The 18,507-nt window shown below is 39.3% G+C and overlaps 1 protein-coding gene across 6 annotated transcripts in view; it reads left to right on the top strand.

Annotated features, from left to right (window-relative positions):
- STK38L (serine/threonine kinase 38 like) overlaps positions 1-18,507 on the top strand; it is an 86,124-nt gene that overhangs the window by 44,195 nt on the left and 23,422 nt on the right. For 5 of the 6 annotated variants that reach the window (XM_053554076.1, XM_053554078.1, XM_053554075.1 and 2 more), the window contains exons 2-3: positions 11,111-11,255; positions 17,420-17,471. In XM_053554076.1, the coding sequence (XP_053410051.1) occupies positions 11,122-11,255; positions 17,420-17,471 (186 nt within the window). In that variant the 5' untranslated portion in view covers positions 11,111-11,121. Of the gene's footprint in view, positions 1-11,110; positions 11,256-17,419; positions 17,472-18,507 lie in introns of those variants that run through there. The other variant, XM_053554079.1, reaches the window with a different exon arrangement.

The raw sequence follows: 18,507 nt of genomic DNA, 5'->3' as shown, positions 1-18,507 counted from the left end.
CTAGGAATATTTCCTCCTTTACAAATAACTTTGAAATGCTCACTCTACCTCCCCCAAATCCCCCATACCTCCATTCCCCTTCTTGCAAATTATGACTTTATTTCTCTTTTAGCCTGATGAAAACAAGTATGTTTCTGTTATTGCTCATGTGTTGCTCAGTGGCTGGGGCGCCATCCACATACACCCTAGCTGGTGGGTTCGAACCCAGCCTGGGCCTGCCAAACAACAATGATAACTACAACCAAAAAATAGCCGAGTTTTGTGGTGGGTGCCTGTAGTCCCAGCTACTTGGGAGGCTGAGGCAAGAGAATCACTTAAGCCCAAGATTTTGGGGTGTTTGTGAGCTGTGATGCCATGGCACTCTACCAAGAGCAACATAGTGAGATTCTGTCTCAAAAAAAAAAAAAAAAGTTGGCATTGGTTTCTTTTTTTGTTTTCCCCTTGAGGTGCCAAATTATAAATATTTGAAGTTGTTTGGTATTTTGGCTGATGTAGCTTATATTTTTAAGTTAACTGTGACTTAATAGATTCAGGTGAATGTCTTTGGCGGACAAATTGAATGCATTACTAGATAGGGATATAGCAATAGAACAATTTGTAAATAAGAATAAGTTGCTACTTTCTGAACACAGTATGTTGGAGATAAATAGGGAGATACCTTATCTAAACATTAAGACCTATGAATAGTCCAGTTTTTAGGTAAAATTACTGCTTTGGAATATTTATGTCTTAGTTTAATTGTTTACATTTGGTTCATAAGCACTTTCACTTCCCATTCATTGCAAATTAAAAAGAATATAATGTTCAGAGGGATTTTTGGTAATTACTTGGATCAACATACTTAGGTAGTCTGCCATTAACAGCATTACTATAACCAAATAAGCTTCTGGGAACTCAGCTGTTGAACTATATTTTTGTCAATAGGAAAGTGTCTATTTCTAAAACGACTTTGAAAATAAAAATGTTAGCTGCAGTATCATCATCGAGCTTATGACTCACAAAAGGAGCAAAGCTGAATATGTTTATGAAATTTGTTCCTTGGTGAGCCAGAACAGGCATACACCAAATGGGGGAGGCCATGCTAACTAAGCAAATGAAAGCCCTTTCACCAACACGGAAAAGAGGTTGTACGTAAATTGGCCGTGTGTCCCCTCGTGGGAATCACTCCGCTTTGTGAGGGAAGTGGTTGCTTCTTCCCTGTAACACTTTCTTCTACCTGGAGTTCCAACCCCAAATAAATCCCCGCTAACTTTTAGTAAGGCTTTTACCAATAGTCCTTTTTTTGTTTTTCACTTCAAAAGTTTCTGTTTTAGAAACTGACATATGTTTTCTGATACATTTCTCTTCTCTGTCTGTTAAAAGCAATCTAATTTGTTAAGCCACGTTTAAGACTAGGTTTAAGACTAGGAGAGGGTATCTATTCAAGACTAAATTTATAAACTAACTTCCTAGGACAGCAGCTCAACGCAGGACTGAGCAGGAAGATTGAATAGAGAAAGTGAGAAAATTAATGCTTTTAATCATTTAATAATAAACAGGAGACATTGATTATTTATTTATTTATTTTTAGACAGAGGGCAATGACATCATAGCTCACAGCAACCTCTAGTGATCCTCTTGCCTCAGCCTCCTGAGTAGTTGGGACAATAGGAACTTGCTACCACACCTGGCTAGTTTTTCTATTTTTAGTAGAGACTGGGTCTTGCTCTTGCTCAGGCTAGTCTAAACTCCTTTTTCACTCCTTTATTGATTTATCAAATGTATGACATTTAGTGCCAGGCACCGTTTCTAAGTCCTTTTACCAACACTAACTTTCATATAATGAACAGGTAAGTCTAATGGTAACATAATAAGCATGTATATAGGTTGGCCTTTATTTATTTATTTTTTTTAATTAATTAATTTTTTTGTTGTTGCAGTTTTGGCCAGGGTCGGGTTTGAACCTGCCACCCTTGGTATATGGGACTGGTGCCCTGCTCCCTGAGCCACAGGCACCACCTGGCCTTTATTTTCTTTATTTAGCAGGAAGCCGAAGTGTTCACAGAGTTTAAGTACTTTGCTTAAAGTTGCCCTAATGAGTGGGTGGGCCAGAATTCAAGCCCAGGCAGTCTGGCCTTTCCTCCTGGGCCCTGCTGCCATGGCGGCTTCACACCAACCCTGTCAGGCTGGCCTTTGCCGTCTCCTGGGGTAGATCGAGTAACTCAGACGAGGATGATCAGCCTTAACTTTATTTTCTTTCCCCACCAAGTTAGCTCTTCTTGCCTTTATCCTTATTGAGGGGATCATCATTTGTCCACTCATCCGAGTCTGCAACCCAGAGATAAGTATAGATTTCGGTCTTTCCTGCTGCGTGTCTGAGCCCTTCCCCCCATCTCTTCTCCTGTCCTAGTTTTGGCTGCCATTCTTCTGCACTATCTGCAGCATTCTGTAACGGCAAACAGTAAAGGAGGCAGGCAGGTAATGAAGTGAGGCTGGGTGTGTGTGAGGAGTAGAAAGTTGCTTTTCTGAGTCACCTGTTTCTAGGTAGGAGTGTGAGCTCATTGTTGACAGATTGGAATTTTCAAGAGGAACCAGAAATCTGGACTTTCATGTGAAATCTTCCACTTGCTAAGTTATTGCATAAGACACACAAAATATGCTTGCAGATTAGCAGTTTGTAAGCCCCAAGTATTCGTTACTGAGGTCCCCTAACTGGATTTACTTCCTTTAGTCTGATCTGTACTTCGTCCTTTTGGCCGTCCTCCCTGTGCTGGCATGATCTATCCCTAAATGCAAATCAGATAGGATTTAATGGCTGGTTAGAAGGATTAAATGCATTAAAACATGGAACATTCTTAGAAAAGTTCTTAGTACTTGGGTAAACACTCAACAGATCTTCTGTGTTGGCTGTTATTCACGTAACTAAAGGTCTCGAATGATTCCCATTTATGTTCAGGATAATTTTTTTACATGGCAAAAAGGTCTGTCTGTATTTTCTGCCATTCAACCATGTGCTCAACCCATGTGTACATTCAGATGTGTCAGTCTTTATTTTGTGCCTCACAGCTGAGTGAGATGGACTCCTCTGCGGAGTAAACTCTCCAGTCCCTCCCCTCCAAGAGGAGCTCAGGTAACTCCTCCTCTATGAAACCTCTGACAGCCTTCCTCTCGAAGAGCCAGTTTCACCCTATTTTGTGTCCTCATAAGATTGTGCACTCCCTAAGGGCAGGAACTGTTTTATCAGTCTTCAAGTTGTACCAGCATACAGTATCTGCAAATTTTGCACATCTGCAAAAAATGTTCCTTGGAAATGATACAACTAGTAAAAGTTCTGGGACTTGAACCCTCACCTGACTGTGAATTCTTGCTATTAGGACTATGCCTCAGAGAAGCATGAGGCAATGGTTGCTCTATCCTTAGGGACCCAGCATATTCAGTAGCTGAGGACTTGTAGCCCAGGGCATTATGATCATAAGGGATGATGAGTTCAGGAGAAATATTATACTGCAAGACTGTACAGTAGCATTAAGGACACTCCTGAAATGTGGTATATGAAAACTGAGGTGAACTCACCAGTAAAATAGTTTGTTTATAGTCAGGTAAAGCAGTTCTGTTGTTTTTCTTTAGGAGTTTGATGGTAAATGGTTGGAGACACCGCATCTATTTATAAGTGGCGTGAGTGCCAGATTTGTTATCTCCTTTCCCCAGGCTTGATAAACTAAAGAATGTTGGACTTAACTATTGGTAGTGTCTCCGTTTATGAATAGGGCAGTCTGAAGAAAACACGATGTGAACAGGAAATTCAAGGGCACCTAGTGTTGTTTTTATCAGTCCAGGAATTCTAGACTTGCAGATTGTATCCTGTTCTTTTTCTGGCTAAAGAAAGGTCTTTCATAAAAGACAAAGAACAGTGTTAAATCCATTAGAGGAGTAAATTTGCAATATAATAAGTGCTAATCATGTAACTCATTCTTTGTATAATTTGATCACTTCTTAGTTTTTGTACGATTTAAATTTTTAAAAGTATTTGTATTTCATGACAAGAAAATAATTTTTTTAAAGCTAATTTCTAAAAAGATACTGTTTAATCATGACAAAGGGTAGAATTTTTGACTTTTTCTGCAAATGTGCGTCTTAAGTAAGATTTGTTTCTAAAGGGTAAACAATTACCAAGTGAGTCTGTATTTTTAAACTAGATGAAATTATTATATATGAAACCCATATATAATTTAAAGTCCATTACATTTGAGCACTTACTCACCATTATTTGCAGAGTGCCTACTGTGGTGCTCAGCATTTTGTTAAGTGCTATCATGCTTTTGTTACAAAGATAAATAGACATAGAAATTGTTCTAATTGGTTTTCAAGTAAGGCATACATGTGTATATAACTAGAATGGAAAGAACATAGTAATTATGATAAAATTACATAGTGTGTAAAAGTCATTTTTCATTATTCGACATCCACCTCTGGATTTTGGAGTATCTTATGATGGAAGAAACCTATCTTCTATTTACACTTATTAATTAATTATTTTTAATTGAGAGAGTGTTTCACTCTGACATCTAGGCTGGAGTGCAGTGACTTCATAGATCTTCCTGTCTCAGCCTTCTGAGTAGCTGGGACTATAGGCACACTCAACCATGCCTGGCTAATTTTCTATTTTTTGTAGAGACAGGGTCTCGCTCTTGCTCTGGCTGGTCTCCAATTCCTGGCCTCAAGCTATTCCCCGACCTGAGCCACTGTGCCTTGCCTATACCTCTTTTATATAAAGACCTCAGGTCTATAAATATTATCTTAAAATGACCTGGTATTTACTTCTGTACTATTTTTCTCTTTTTTTAGAGATGGAATCTTGCTCTTCACAGGTGCAACCGTAGCACACTACAGCCTTGAGCTCCTGGGCTCAAGCACACCGCCCACTTCTCCCTCTGGAGTAGCTGGGACTAGAGGCATGTGCCATTATGCCTAGCTCTGTCTCTATTCTGTGAATGCAGACTTGTTTCTTGGAATTCTTTTAAATTTCCTAATACTTTTGTATGTTTCACAAAAATTTTGTGTAATGTTTTGCTTAGTAGTATTTCTCAGAAGTTTTGCCCACCCGTAGCCTCCAATTTTGCTTCATTCTGAGAAAGCTGGGTTAGCAGTAGAGCTTAATATTGGCTTCTCCCCAGCACTTCCCAGTGGACAGAGGCAGCTGAGGCAAGATAGCCATCTGTCTTGGTGTCTTGGTTTTTTTTTTTTTTTTTTTAGATTCTACCTTATCCTGCTGCTATTAAATATTTAAACAGCTAAGTTGAGTAACATTTCTCTTTGTTTTGATGCTGTGCTCACCAGACAGTCCTCTGAAAGCAATCTTCTGATCCTAATTAAGTCTTCACATCTAACTCACCTATAAGGATGGAATGCATTTGCCATAAGATACAAGTATCTATTCCTTGTTACTAAATTTCTTACTGTGTAAATCAATAAGTTGCCATTCTGTCTTGTACATCATTCTTTTGTGAACTTTGTTAAGATAAAATAGCTTCCAGAATTTGATTCCCTGAGGCACTGGCAGTGGAATGCCAGACCTTCCCCCTTGGCAGCCTGTTCTACCAGGCGGCTCCCTTCAGGGCCACACCCTGCGTCCATCCTACATCCTTCTCTCCGACTTCTGCAGGCATTACTTAGGAACTAAACACTGAGCTCTGTAAATAATGTGTTATTTCTCTGAGCTTTTTCCAAAAGGCATTTATAAAAGGCCTTTTTGTGTGTGTGTGTTGTAAAGGAATAGGTACAATTTTGGTTGACTACAGCTGGGTCTTGACCTTTTTTCCTCCTAGGACCTGACAAACCACTTTGAAAATTCCCTTATTGGCTACAGATCTTCTAGACATTTCCCTGTTCATTAGTACCATGAAGTGTTTGACATGAAGTTATCTGTGAACTTAAGTTTATATGCCTAAACGAGGGTCCCTAGATACTGCTGCAAATTGTATACCTCTCCCTTTTGAGATATTAAGATGCTTATTAGCAGATTAAAGATGCTGGGAAGTCTTACAGTAAGAAACTTGTTTAACTTTGTACTTTCTGGGTTTCTTTTTTTTTTTGAGACAGAGGCTCAAGCTGTCACCCTGGGTAGAGTGTTGTGGCATAACAGCTCATGGCAATCTCCAACTCCTGGGCTTAAGCGATTCTCTTGACTCAGCCTCCCAAGTAGCTGAGACTACAGGCGCCCGCCACAATGTCCGGCTATTTTTTGGTTGTAGTTGTCATTGTCATTGGGCAGGCCCTGGCTGGATTCGAACCCGCCAGCTCTGGTGTATGTGGCTGGTGCCTTAGCCGCTTGAGCTACATGTGCCGAGCCACATTCTGGGTTTCTTAAATTTACTTGAACTGCTCAACTTCCAGTCCATCTTCCCTTTCCCACTCACAAGCAAGCCCCAGATAATAAACTGGTGATTTGTTGCTCTTTTCCTCCTTTGACCTTTCTGCATCTGGTCCTGAAACACAAAATTATTACTAGAAAGGGTTCAGCAGCATTGCCTCAGGTAGCAATCCAGTAAGAGCAGCTTAGGCCTTAAAAATCACTTAGCCGTCCTAGCACTCTGGAAGGCCAAAGGCAGGTGGATTGCCTGAGCTCTAGCCAGGTATTGTGGTGGGCGCCTGTAGTCCCAGATACTCGGGAGGCTGAGGCAAGAGGATTGCTTGAGCTTAAGAGTTTGGCGTTTCTGTGAGCTGTGATGCCATGGCATTCTACCCAGGGTGAGAGTGAGAGTGTCTCAAAAGACAAAAAAAAAATCACTTAGTCATGATAATTTTTGAGTTTATATATTTATTTTTATTTGTATAAATTATGGCATACAGTGAAATTTTGTTATATGCATAGATTGTGTTGTGGTGAAGTCAGGTTTTTTTGGCTGTCCTTCACTCAAGTAATGTACTTAAGTAATTTTGCATCATCAACCACACCTCGACGCCTCAAGCTTCTGAGTCTCCATTATCTGTCATTCCACACTCTGTATCCAGGTGTTGTGCACATTATTCAGTTTCCACTTCCGAGTGACAACATGTGACATTTGTCTTTCTGTGTCTGACTTGTTTCGCTTCAGATAATGACGTCCAGTTCCATCCGTGTTGCTGGAAAAGACCTGATTGCACTGTTTTTTGTGGCTGAGTAGTGTTCCCTTATGTGCGTACCACAATTTGCTTTACCAAGTTATCCACTGATGGATGCTTTAGGTTGATTCCATATCTTTGCGACTGTGAATCGTGCTGTGGTAAACGTTTGCGCGTGGGTGTGTTTTCCTTTGGGTAGAGACTCACGACTGCAGCTGCTGGAGTGGTAGTTGTACTTTTAGTTCTCTGAGAAATCTCCGTACTGTTTTCTGTAGAGTTTGTGCTAATTTATATTCCCACCAAGGGAAAAGTACGTAAGAGTTCTTTTTTCTCCATATACTTGGCAATATCCTTTGTTTTTGTCTTTTTGATATTACCCATTCTTAATGTAAGATACCTCAGTGTGGTTTTAATTTGCATTTCTCTGTTAGTCATGTCGAGCATTTTTTCCTTGTGTCTGATGGCCATTTGTTTGTCCTCTTTTGAAAAATGTATCCTTTGCCCACTTTTAATGGGATTATTTGTGGGTTTTTTGTTGTTTGAGTTCCTTATAAATTCTGGATATTAATCCCCTGTTGGATACATAGTTTACAAATACTTTCTTTCATTCTGAAGGTTATCTGTTTACTCAATTGATTATTTCTTTTGCTGTACAGAAGCTTTTTAGTAGAATTAAGTCCCATTTGTCTATTTCTGTTTTTGTTGCCTGTGCTTTTGAGGTCTTAGTCATGAATTCTTTGTTAAGACCCACATCCAGAGAGTTTTCCCTAGGATTTTTATAATTTCAAGTTTTACATCTAAGTTAATCCTTATTTATTGTTTTTAAAAATAACATTCATTATGGGCGGCGCCTGTGGCTCAGTCGGTAGGGCGCCGGCCCCATATACTGAGGGTGGCGGGTTCAAACCTGGCCCTGGCCAAACTGCAACCAAAAAATAGCCGGGCGTTGTGGTGGGCACCTGTAGTCCCAGCTACTCGGGAGGCTGAGGCAAGAGAATCGCTTAAGCCCAGGAGTTGGAGGTTGCTGTGAGCTGTGTGAGGCCACAGCACTCTACTGCGGGCCATAAAGTGAGACTCTGTCTCTACAAAAAAAAAAAAAAAGAAAAGAAAAAAATAACATTCATTATTATTAAAGCAGCTAGCACATTAATAAACTAGTGCTTGAAATCCTGTCTGACATCTGTATGCGCCCTCATAGCTCTCTTCTGTACTTCATGTGTGTGGTCTTAGACGGCCTTTGGCCAGACCTCTGAACCAGACAGGGCAAATATTGTAATTCCTGTCTAAGGGAGAAGTGACTTGAGTTCAGAGTGTTCTGGTAATTTGAATAAGACGATATCACTAATTAGCAGGGTTGGGATTATTAGATTTCTGAAATTCTAACTCCCGGGTTCAGTGAATTCCTTTTCCCCAATTGTTTATCAGCTGACTTCTACATACTGCTTTACTTTTTGCTAATCCTTTCAACTGTCATCCTCACCTCCACTTGATAGGTCACTCAGTCATTCACTAATGTCTACTGGTGTCAGATACAGTGCTGTTATGGTGAATGTTTAAAAATGAACCAGGAAAAGTTCTTGCTGAGAGATGCTTCTAGTTTAATAGGACAGGCAAATGGAGCAATAAACATCAGTACCTGAGATACACTGGTACAAATGTTAGGGAACACACTTGCAGAGAGTGGAGGCTGTAACAGTTCAGGGATAGGTCATGTGAGGGCTTGGAGGCATGAAAGAGTCATGTGTTTGGGAGAAGAGTGAGTGGTGAGGAAGAGCTGCAGATGAGGCTAGAAAGTTGGAGTTAGTTGTGACTCCACAGTCCACTAGCTGTGTGACTTTAACAAGCCTCAGTTCCCTACTTTATAGGGCTGTTGCGAATATGAAAGGCAGTCGTGCTTAGGAAGTGCCATTATCCTAAATCCTTAGAAGAAAAAAAGGGAAAATCAATGAGTAAAATATCATAAAGTTCCTGCTACATTCCCACACTCAGTGTATGGGGGTTGTCGTTATTGATCTTGCTAAGCCAATATGCTTGCAGGCAGTGAGGAGCCATGTATGGCTTTAAACAAGTGACACCATCAGTTTCTTTTTATGAAAAGATTTAAAGTAGTTTCTCAGCAGAGGAATAGTTTATACTGTCAAAACTTTAGGTTCAGGTTTAGACATAATGAGTATGACATTCAAGCAATATATTGAGATATAAATTCAGACAAGAGTGGAACTAGGAATTTGCCTTAGTTAAACTGTTCACTTTCAACCTGTACTTGACCTGCTTGACACTGAAGAACAAGAAAGTTCTCTTAGTTCATGCTGTCATCCCTGGAATCTAGTCCAGTTCAGGTCCACATCTTGGGGTCATTATCTTCATGTAGAAGGTGGGTGTTGGGTGTTGGTGGAAGTTTTGGGGGAATACTTTCTAGCTAAGAATGAAACTTTTTTTTTTTTTGAGGCAGAGTCTCACTTTGTCACTTTTGGTAGAGTGCCATGTTATCATAGCTCATAGTAATTTCAAACTCCTGAGTTTGAGCAATTCTCTTGGTTCAGCCCCCTGAGTAGCTAGGACCAAAGGCGTGTGCCATCATGCCCAGCTAGTTTTCTGTTTTTTAGTAGAGACGGGGGTCTCACTTTGCTCAGGCTGGTCTTGAACTCATCAGCTCAAGCAGTCCATCCCTTGGCATCCCAGAGCACCAGGATTACAGTCATGAGCCACCATGCCCAGCAGGAATGAAACTTGCAGTGGTCACTCTCAGCAAACTAGATTATTTTTGGAATGGCAAAGCCACTTAAATATATGAATTGTTCTAGTCTTTTTGGTCCAGATGTGGCTGTGGTAGGCAAGTCTCTTAGTGTCACTGCTCATACCCATGTCAGCCACCAGAGTTCATTCTGTCCCCCCTGAAGCAGCCATTTTGCTCCTTGTCTAATTGCCCAGGTAATCTTCAAATCAGACCTTTGTTTGGCTAGCCCCATAGTTTTTAAAGTTGGCACTTAAATGGGGCGGTGCCTGTGGCTCAGTCGGTAAGGCGCCGGCCCCATATACCAAGGGTGGCAGGTTCAAACCCGGCCCCGGCTGAACTGCAACCAAAAAATAGCTGGGCGTTGTGGCGGGCGCCTGTAATCCCAGCTACTTGGGAGGCTGAGGCAAGAGAATCGCGTAAGCCCAGGAGTTGGAGGTTGCTGTGAGCTGTGTGAGGCCATGGCACTCTACTGAGGGCCATAAAGTGAGACTCTGTCTCTACAAAAAAAAAAAAAAAGTTGGCACTTAAATGCCTTTGACAGACATACTGTCCAATTCAGGTCACACAATCTCCGTTTTGTTACCAGGTTTGATTCATACATTTGTGTTTCCTGCCAGGTTTCTATAGTCACTTGAATTTTGTTTGGAAAATAAAACGGAATCACATTCTGGAGAAGCATACTACATTTTGTTACAGGATTTTCTGGATTGACACAGAATTCAGAATGAAATGGGGGTGTGTGTGTCCATGTTTCTAAATGTAGTTTTCCCCTAAATCAGATAAGAATTGCTTTGGACCAGTGCTGTGCATACTTTGCTACAGTCCTTCCTGTCTCGGAGAGTTTTTATGGCAGAGGCTGTTGCTTACTATTTAACTAAACTACCTTAACTCTTAGGAGGCTTAATGTTTTATCAGGGGTAAATGAGCAGTATCTTATAGATACTATTTAGTAATAAAAGAGAAATAGATCACATTTTCTTGTTTTGAATGCCTGATTAGTATTAACCTTTTGTGTGAAAAATGTATCTGTATTATGTGTGGTTTGCCCCTGGTAATTCTTTACTGTAACTTACCCCTGGTTTTGCCAGTATAATATTAATTTCTCTTGCTTTGGAAGTAGCACATCTTTTCCTTTTTTTCCTGGTTTTGTATTATTTGTCATATGAAGGTTTTGGCTGTGTGACTATTAGGGTAGAACCTTTCTTAGTAGAAATTAAACATTTCCAGAGTTTGTTATAAGAGACAGAAAGCTTTTTTTTCTACTGAATAATTGGTTTTTATCTGTTGTTTCAGTTTCTGTTACTATGGCAATGACGGCAGGGACTACAACAACCTTTCCTATGAGCAACCATACCCGAGAAAGAGTGACGGTAGCCAAGCTCACATTGGAGAATTTTTATAGCAACCTCATTTTACAACATGAAGAGAGAGAAACAAGGTATAGTAAAGGCTAGTCACAATGTTGTCTCGTTAAATAAGATGTGATGCTGTGAGTGTAGACACGTTTTCCATCCATACACATACTGCAGTTATTGCAGGCTGTTTGCAAAATTGTATCCCTGATGTTTTGTTTCTGTATGTTCTGTTGTCAGACATAAACACACATGCGAAAGTTAAGTTTCCATTCCGACAGAGTACCTAGTTACTTGTATTTTGACAAAATCATTTTCCTGAGTTCTTGTGTACTCATATACTTACATCACATGTTAATTGATACTTTAAACCCTTTCTAACCACAAAATTGTAATATGTCTCTATACTTTCTTTTAGAGGGATGCTTTATGACTTTAAGCCAAAAACATTCACAGTGTTGTGTATCAGCGGGAATGGAAGAATAAAACAATGAATGACATGTTATTTTGCATTCAGCAAACTTAAAGTAAGAGGGATAATATGCATAGATATTATAGGAAAGACTGAAAGGTATCACTAAGAGAAGGACACAGAAGGGAGAGAGAGATTGCTTTTGACTAAGGCAACTGGGAAAGCTTTGTAAATAGTGATGGCATTTAACCAGGGCTCTAAGAGAAGAGTACTATTTATACATGCATAGAAGGGAGGGGAAAAGAGGTAAAAGAACAGGAGGAAGGATATTAGAGAGAAGCAATCACCTTCAGGTCAGGCAACGTCCAATTTAGTTTTAACATCCTGGGAGCCTTGGATACTTTGTTAATGTAGCTATTTTCACCTTACTGGAGAGACTTGAAGAGTTGGGTTTTTATGAGACAGTCTCACTATGTTGCCCTCGGTAGAGTATTGTGGGGTCACAGCTCACAGCAACCTCATACTCTTGGGCTTAAGTGATTCTCTTGCCTCAGCCTCCCAAGCAGCTGGGACTACAGGTGCCTGGCTATTTTTTTGTTGTTGTTGTCATTGTCATTTGGCAGGCCCAGGCTGGGTTCGAACCGCCAGCCCAATGTGTATGGCTGGCGCCCTAACCGCTGAACTATAGGCGCCGAGCCAAGCCTTGAGGAATTTTGAGCAGAATTAAATGATGACAAATGTTTTCTGTGGAAAAGAACTTTGTGATGCCTAGGATGGTTTGGGGGCAAGATGGGAAATTAGAAACAGAAAAGGGTATTGATACAGTCCAGGCAAATAGAAAGGATGCTCGAATTAGGACTGATGACAACTACAGAGAAGAACTGACAAGTGAGAAAGATTGATAAAGTGGGGGCAGCTAGCCAAATATGAACTATGAGACACGTTATCAAATTGGGCCTGCAGTGTTATGCCTAGGCAAGCCGATACAGTTTCACTAAGCTGGTTCAGTGTAGTGAAATAGGACTAGAGAAGATGGCTCAGGTTTCAAACTTAACTTTGGACAGATTTAACTACAGAGTAGTTCAATCTGCAGTTTTAACAGGTGCAGATTTGCAGTTTAACAGGTGAGGAGAGGATAGTGACTTAGAAAATAAAATTTAAGTAATTATTCAGAAATCAACTTAAGAGTGGGAGTACGTGAAAGAAAGTTAAGAAATACAGAGAAGAGTAGTAAGAAGAGCAGACGTATCTTTACTTAAAGTTCTAAAAGAAGAGAAGAATGAGAATGGAGCCAGAGGCAAGCAAAAACTGGGAGTTCACCACCAGCAGAAATTCCAAAAGGTTCAATTTAGGCAGAAGGAAAGTGATCATAAATAGTAGATCTAAATGGTAAATAGGTGGATAAATGTCTACAAAGATTGTATAAAACAACAAAAATAATGATAATATCTGATGAAATTCAAAATCAGAATTAAATATTTTTCAGCATACTATAAGGAGAGAAGTAATTGGAATTAACGTGTTCTTAAAGATCTTTGTAGGAAGGGGTTAAAGATTAACTTAAAACTTGACAAATTAGGTATGTATGTTGCAATTTCTAGGGTAATTTTTAGGTAACCACTGAAAGAATATACGTAGAGTTTGTCATTTCTGAACTAGTAGAGGGAAAAATATAATGAGAAAAGAAACAGATCAAAAAAAGGCAAGAGGAAAAGAAAAACTGAAATACAAAAACTGAAGAATTAAAATACAAAAATAGAAAGCACAAAGTAAGTTAGAAATGAATCGAAATATATCAGTGATTGCAGAATTAAATATGATTAAGTCTCTGGAAGTGATTAGATCATGAGAGAGTGAATAAAGTAAAAGAAAAACAAGGTAAGAAAGATCCATCTTTTCTTCAAAAAGCAGGCACTTAAAACATTCACCAGAATTTTGAAGGCACATAGTATTTTCTTGCTGAAACCTTAAAGTAATTCAGTTTTCTCCTCTATTTCCAAATAAAGGAAAGTAAGAATAAAGTTATCTGCTCTTATTGAGGAAAAAAAGCAGCCTCAGCTTAGTGCCTAGAAAGTCAAGTTAAATAGCTCATGTTTTCTTTCCTTTCCTTTCTTTGGCAGAATCTCACTATGTCGCCCTCGGTAGAGTGCCGTAGCATCACAGTTCACAGCAACCTCAAACTCTTGGGCTTAAGCAATTCTCTTGCCTCAGCCTCCCAAGTAACTGGGACTACAGGTGCCCGCCCCCCCCAACTATTTTTTGGTTGTAGTTGTTATTATCATTTGGCAGGCCCGGGCTGGGTTCGAACCCACCAGCCCCAGTGTATGTGGCTGGTGCCCTAACCACAGGGCACAGGCACCGAGTCTGAATAGCTCATATTTTCTAAAAGTTTATACATGTGTGATATATTTTTAAAGCTTAACCTAATTGGAGAAATGCATAAGCCTACTCATGTATTTACCAGAACAAAGTGTAAGAGCATTGGGAAGAGGAAAACTATTTTTAAAAAGGGTACAAGAGAAGTGATGGATCTTCTTGTGTGCATACAGTAGCAATGGACAAACATTATGGATCTACATCTTTGCAGAAAGAGGGATGATTTCATGAAGTGTTTGTCTTGGCAAGGATTGAGGAAAAAAGGGGCAGGGGAGATTGGGAGAAGAATAAAGTTGCTTGTGTATTGAGAGTTCCTCCCAGAATAATCATGTCTTACTTTGTGGAAACTTTCTGCAGAGAAGAAAACTGGAAGTCATTTAACAGGCAGCTCCGAAGTCTTCAAGGTACCCTGATGTTAGGCGCTTATTCCATTCTGAGGGTTGAGTGTGTAAACAAAAGATGAAAGTCAGTGTGATAAACACCTAGGGGCCTTGATAGAGCTGAGGAAGTGTGTGGATACAGAGTATGTTGCTAACTCTCATCCTTTCTATGGGGTGCTGATTTATGAACAAACTAGATACTTTGTTATGAATTTTCCATAAGAAAGCAAAAAAAGTGATCTTAATGGTGTAGGGAAAAGCTTACCTTTGGACTTACTGTCATGAAGAACAAATACCGAAAAATTTGTATGATAATTTTAGTCCTTAACTCTTTTGATTAAATCCTGGAAAGTATGTGACACTACGAAACTGATTGAGTGACATTCTCCCAGGTTTGTGTTTAGGAGATACCAATACCATAGAGATGAAATACTAATATTCCCTCGGAAATGGATTATAAAATGTATTCCACAGCCATTTCTCTAGTTTTGGTGACTTCATCCACCTTGCCCACTCCCACCCCAGCAAATGCTCAGCTTAACTAACTTTAAGGATGCCATAAAAAAAAAAAAAAAGAAAGAAAAAAAAAACAACGAAGAAGAACTGAACTTGGCTGTACCTAGAAACACAAATGTTGTGATAGAAAGTGGGTTTTAAAAATATACACATACAGGCCAGGGCTGGTGGATTGGAACACGGGCTGAGCCTGCTAAACAACAATGACCACTACAACAACCAAAAAAGAGCCGGGTGTTGTGCAGGCGTCTATAGTCCCTGCTACTTCGGAGGCTGAGGCAAGAGAATTGCTTAAGCCCAAGAGTTTAAGGTTGCTGTGAGCTGTGACATCACAGCACTCTACTGAGGGTGACATAGTGAGACTCTGTCTCAAAAAAATAAATAAATATTTCTGCCTAGCAAGAGAGTGTTCAGAGTCACAGTGAGGTCCCTCTGAGGAAGTAGTCCCCACTTCCCACAGCACTCACCTGTGGGGTGAAGCAAGAGGTCCACAGTTCACCGCTTATCCATAGAAATCTCACTGGATAAAAGATTTAAACTTAAAACATGAAACTATAGAAATACTTGAAGAAAGTGCAGGGAAAACTCTTGAAGGAATCAGCCTGGGTGAATATTTTATGAGGAGGACTCTCCAGACAATTGAAGCAGTACCAAAAATACATTACTGAGACCTGATCAAACTAAAAAGCTTCTGCACAACCAAGAACATAGTAAATAAAGCAAGCAGACAGCCTCTGAATGGCAGAAAATATTTGCAGGTTATACCTCCGATAAAGGTCTGATAACCAGAATCCACAGAGAACTCAAACGTATTATCAAGAAAAGAACAAGTGATCCCATCTCAGGGTGGGCAAAGGATTTGAAGAGAAACTTCTCTAAAGAAGACTGACGCATGATCTACTGACACATGAAAAAAAGCTCATCATCCTTAATCATCAGAGAAATGCAAATCAAAACTACTTTGAGATATCACCTAACCTCAGTAAGAGTAGCCCACATAACAAAATCCCAAAACCAGAGATGTTGGCGTGGATGTGGAGAAAAGGGCGCACTTTACACTGCTGGTGGGAATGCACTCTAATACGTTCCTTTTGGAAGGATGTTTGGAGAATACTTAGAGATCTAAAAATAGACCTGCCATTCGATCCTATAATTCCTTTACTAGGTTTATACCCAAAAGACCAAAAATCACAATATAACAAAGACATCTGTACCAGAATGTTTATTGCAGCCCAATTCATAATTGCTAAGTCATGAAAGAAGCCCAGGTGGCCATGGACCCACGAATGGACTAGCAAATTATGGTACATGCATACTATGGAATATTATGCAGCCTTGAAGAAAGATGGAGACTTTACCTCTTTTATGTTTACATGATGGAGCTGGAACGTATTCTTCTTAGCCAAGTATCTCAAGAATGGAACAAAAAGTATCCAATGTACTCAGCCCTACTATGAAGCTAATTTATAGCTTTCATATGAAGGCTATAACCCAACTATAGCACAAGAATATGGGGAAAGGGCCAAGGGAGGGGAAGGGAGGGGGGAGGGTAATGGATGTGGCCACACCTATGGTGCATCTTAGAATGGGTACAGGTGAAACTTACTAAATGCAGAATACAAATGTCTACATACAATAACTAAGAAAGTGCCATGAAGGCTATGTTGAACAGTTTGATGAGAATATTTCAGATTGTATATGATACCAGTACATTGTACCCCTTGATTGCAAAAAGAAAATAAATAAATAAAAATAAGAAATAAAAATGCACACACACAACTTTCTAATTTTTAAAGACTTTTAATGGATTAAAATACTCTCAGTTGCATTGAACATACTTCCTTCCTTGATTAATTAGGAAAATTAGGCTTATGAATTGAAGTGAAAGACTTAGACAAGATCAGTCAGCCAATAAATGTTAGAGCCAGGAGATTCAAACACCTGGGTGGATATCCACCTTAAAAATTTATACTTTTGGGCGGCGCCTGTGGCTCAAGGGGTAGGGCGCCGGTCCCATATGCCGGAGGTGGTGGGTTCAAACCCAGCCCCGGCCAAAAAAATAAAAAAAAAATTTATACTTTTAGGGTGGCGCCTGTGGCTCAAAGGGGTAGGGCGCCAGTCCCATATGCCGGAGGTGGCGGGTTCAAACCCACCCCTGGCCAAAAACCACAAAAAAAAAAAATTATACTTTTAGTCATTATTGTTATCTTTTTATACTTCTAGTATAAACATTGAGAAATTATTAATGATTTTGGAAGATTGGTCATTAGATAACAGAGTTTTCCATAGTAAACATTAGTTGCCTTTACTAACAATTCATATAGGCAGGAGAGTGAAGTAAGCATTAGAAGAAAATTATTCATTTGACTAATATGAGAAAGAGAAATCTGGGTTTACATATTGAGAAAGAAAACTCTTCTTAGTGATTATTTTCATTAATCTTGAAAGGTTTTTTTTTTTTTTAAAGCATAGCAAACTACAGTATTTAACTCAAATAAATAAATGTATATTTCTTAAGTGGTAATTGTTAGGAACATAATGAAAGTTTATTTTTTCCTTTGAAAAGGCAGAAGAAATTAGAAGTGGCCATGGAAGAGGAAGGATTGGCAGATGAAGAGGTAATGTAATTACTGCACTAGAGTGACTGTCAGTTATTGGTATCATGATTTTATCACTTTATATGATTTTATAACGTTTTATCTGTGAATTTCATCATTGGAATATGGGCTTCTTTATTGCTATCATGGATATCTTTGGAAGGACGCAGCTTATCTTTTTAATTCTAAGAATATATATTTAATGAAAATTACAGTATCTTGTAGAACAAGAAAACCAAACTCCAGGAGGAATCAATTTATTGCAAATTCTTCTCAAATTTAAGAATAAAACCATTTATTTTTCTAGTTCATTGCTACCACCCCAGTTTAAACTGCAGTACATTTCACCTGAAGAGGAATTATCCCTAAGTGGTTTCTCTACTTTCCACCCCCCATTTTTCTGCATACTCAGCCAAAATAATCTGTCTAAACAGAGATTTGATCACATCACTCTTTTGCTAAATAACTCTTCACTGGCTCCCAGGTGATTGTGGGATAAGGGCAGACTCAGTTCACACTGGTCTACAAGACCCTTCACCCGCTGGCCTCTGCGTATCTCTCTAGCCTCATCTCTTCCACCCACCGTGCCCTTCAAGCTGACCACTGTGACTGGCATCAGTGCTAGAGGCTGACCAATTAGGAAACAGCAGATCACCTAAAGGGGATTGCCACTGTTGGCCCCATTTGGCCAAGGTCCTATTTTTCAAGAGAGAATGGAAATCTGGACTTTTATGTGGATTTGCCTGTTTTTTTTTTTTTTATCTTGAAAACGGCAAGAATTAAAATGTTTTCAAACCAGCTTGCAGCCCAAATCAAATGCATCTGTAAGTTGAATACAGTTTTTAGCTTCCCATTTACAACTTTTGGTCTGTATTAGCAAATACTAACTACATTTATGGCTGTTTTCTTTAATTTTTCTGAATAACTAGTAGAAAATATGAGATATTTTGCCCATTAAAAAAAAAGTTAATGGCTCATAATATCTATTTATAAAGCTTCTAAATTTTTTCTGTAAAAATATTTTTAATCCCACTAATGTTTATTGTTAGGACCCATG

The sequence above is a fragment of the Nycticebus coucang genome, chromosome 12 (genome assembly GCF_027406575.1).
Source record: "Nycticebus coucang isolate mNycCou1 chromosome 12, mNycCou1.pri, whole genome shotgun sequence".
Taxonomy (NCBI): domain Eukaryota; kingdom Metazoa; phylum Chordata; class Mammalia; order Primates; family Lorisidae; genus Nycticebus; species Nycticebus coucang.
Note: the sequence above shows the minus strand (reverse complement) of the source record. Positions and strands in the feature narration are given on the sequence as shown.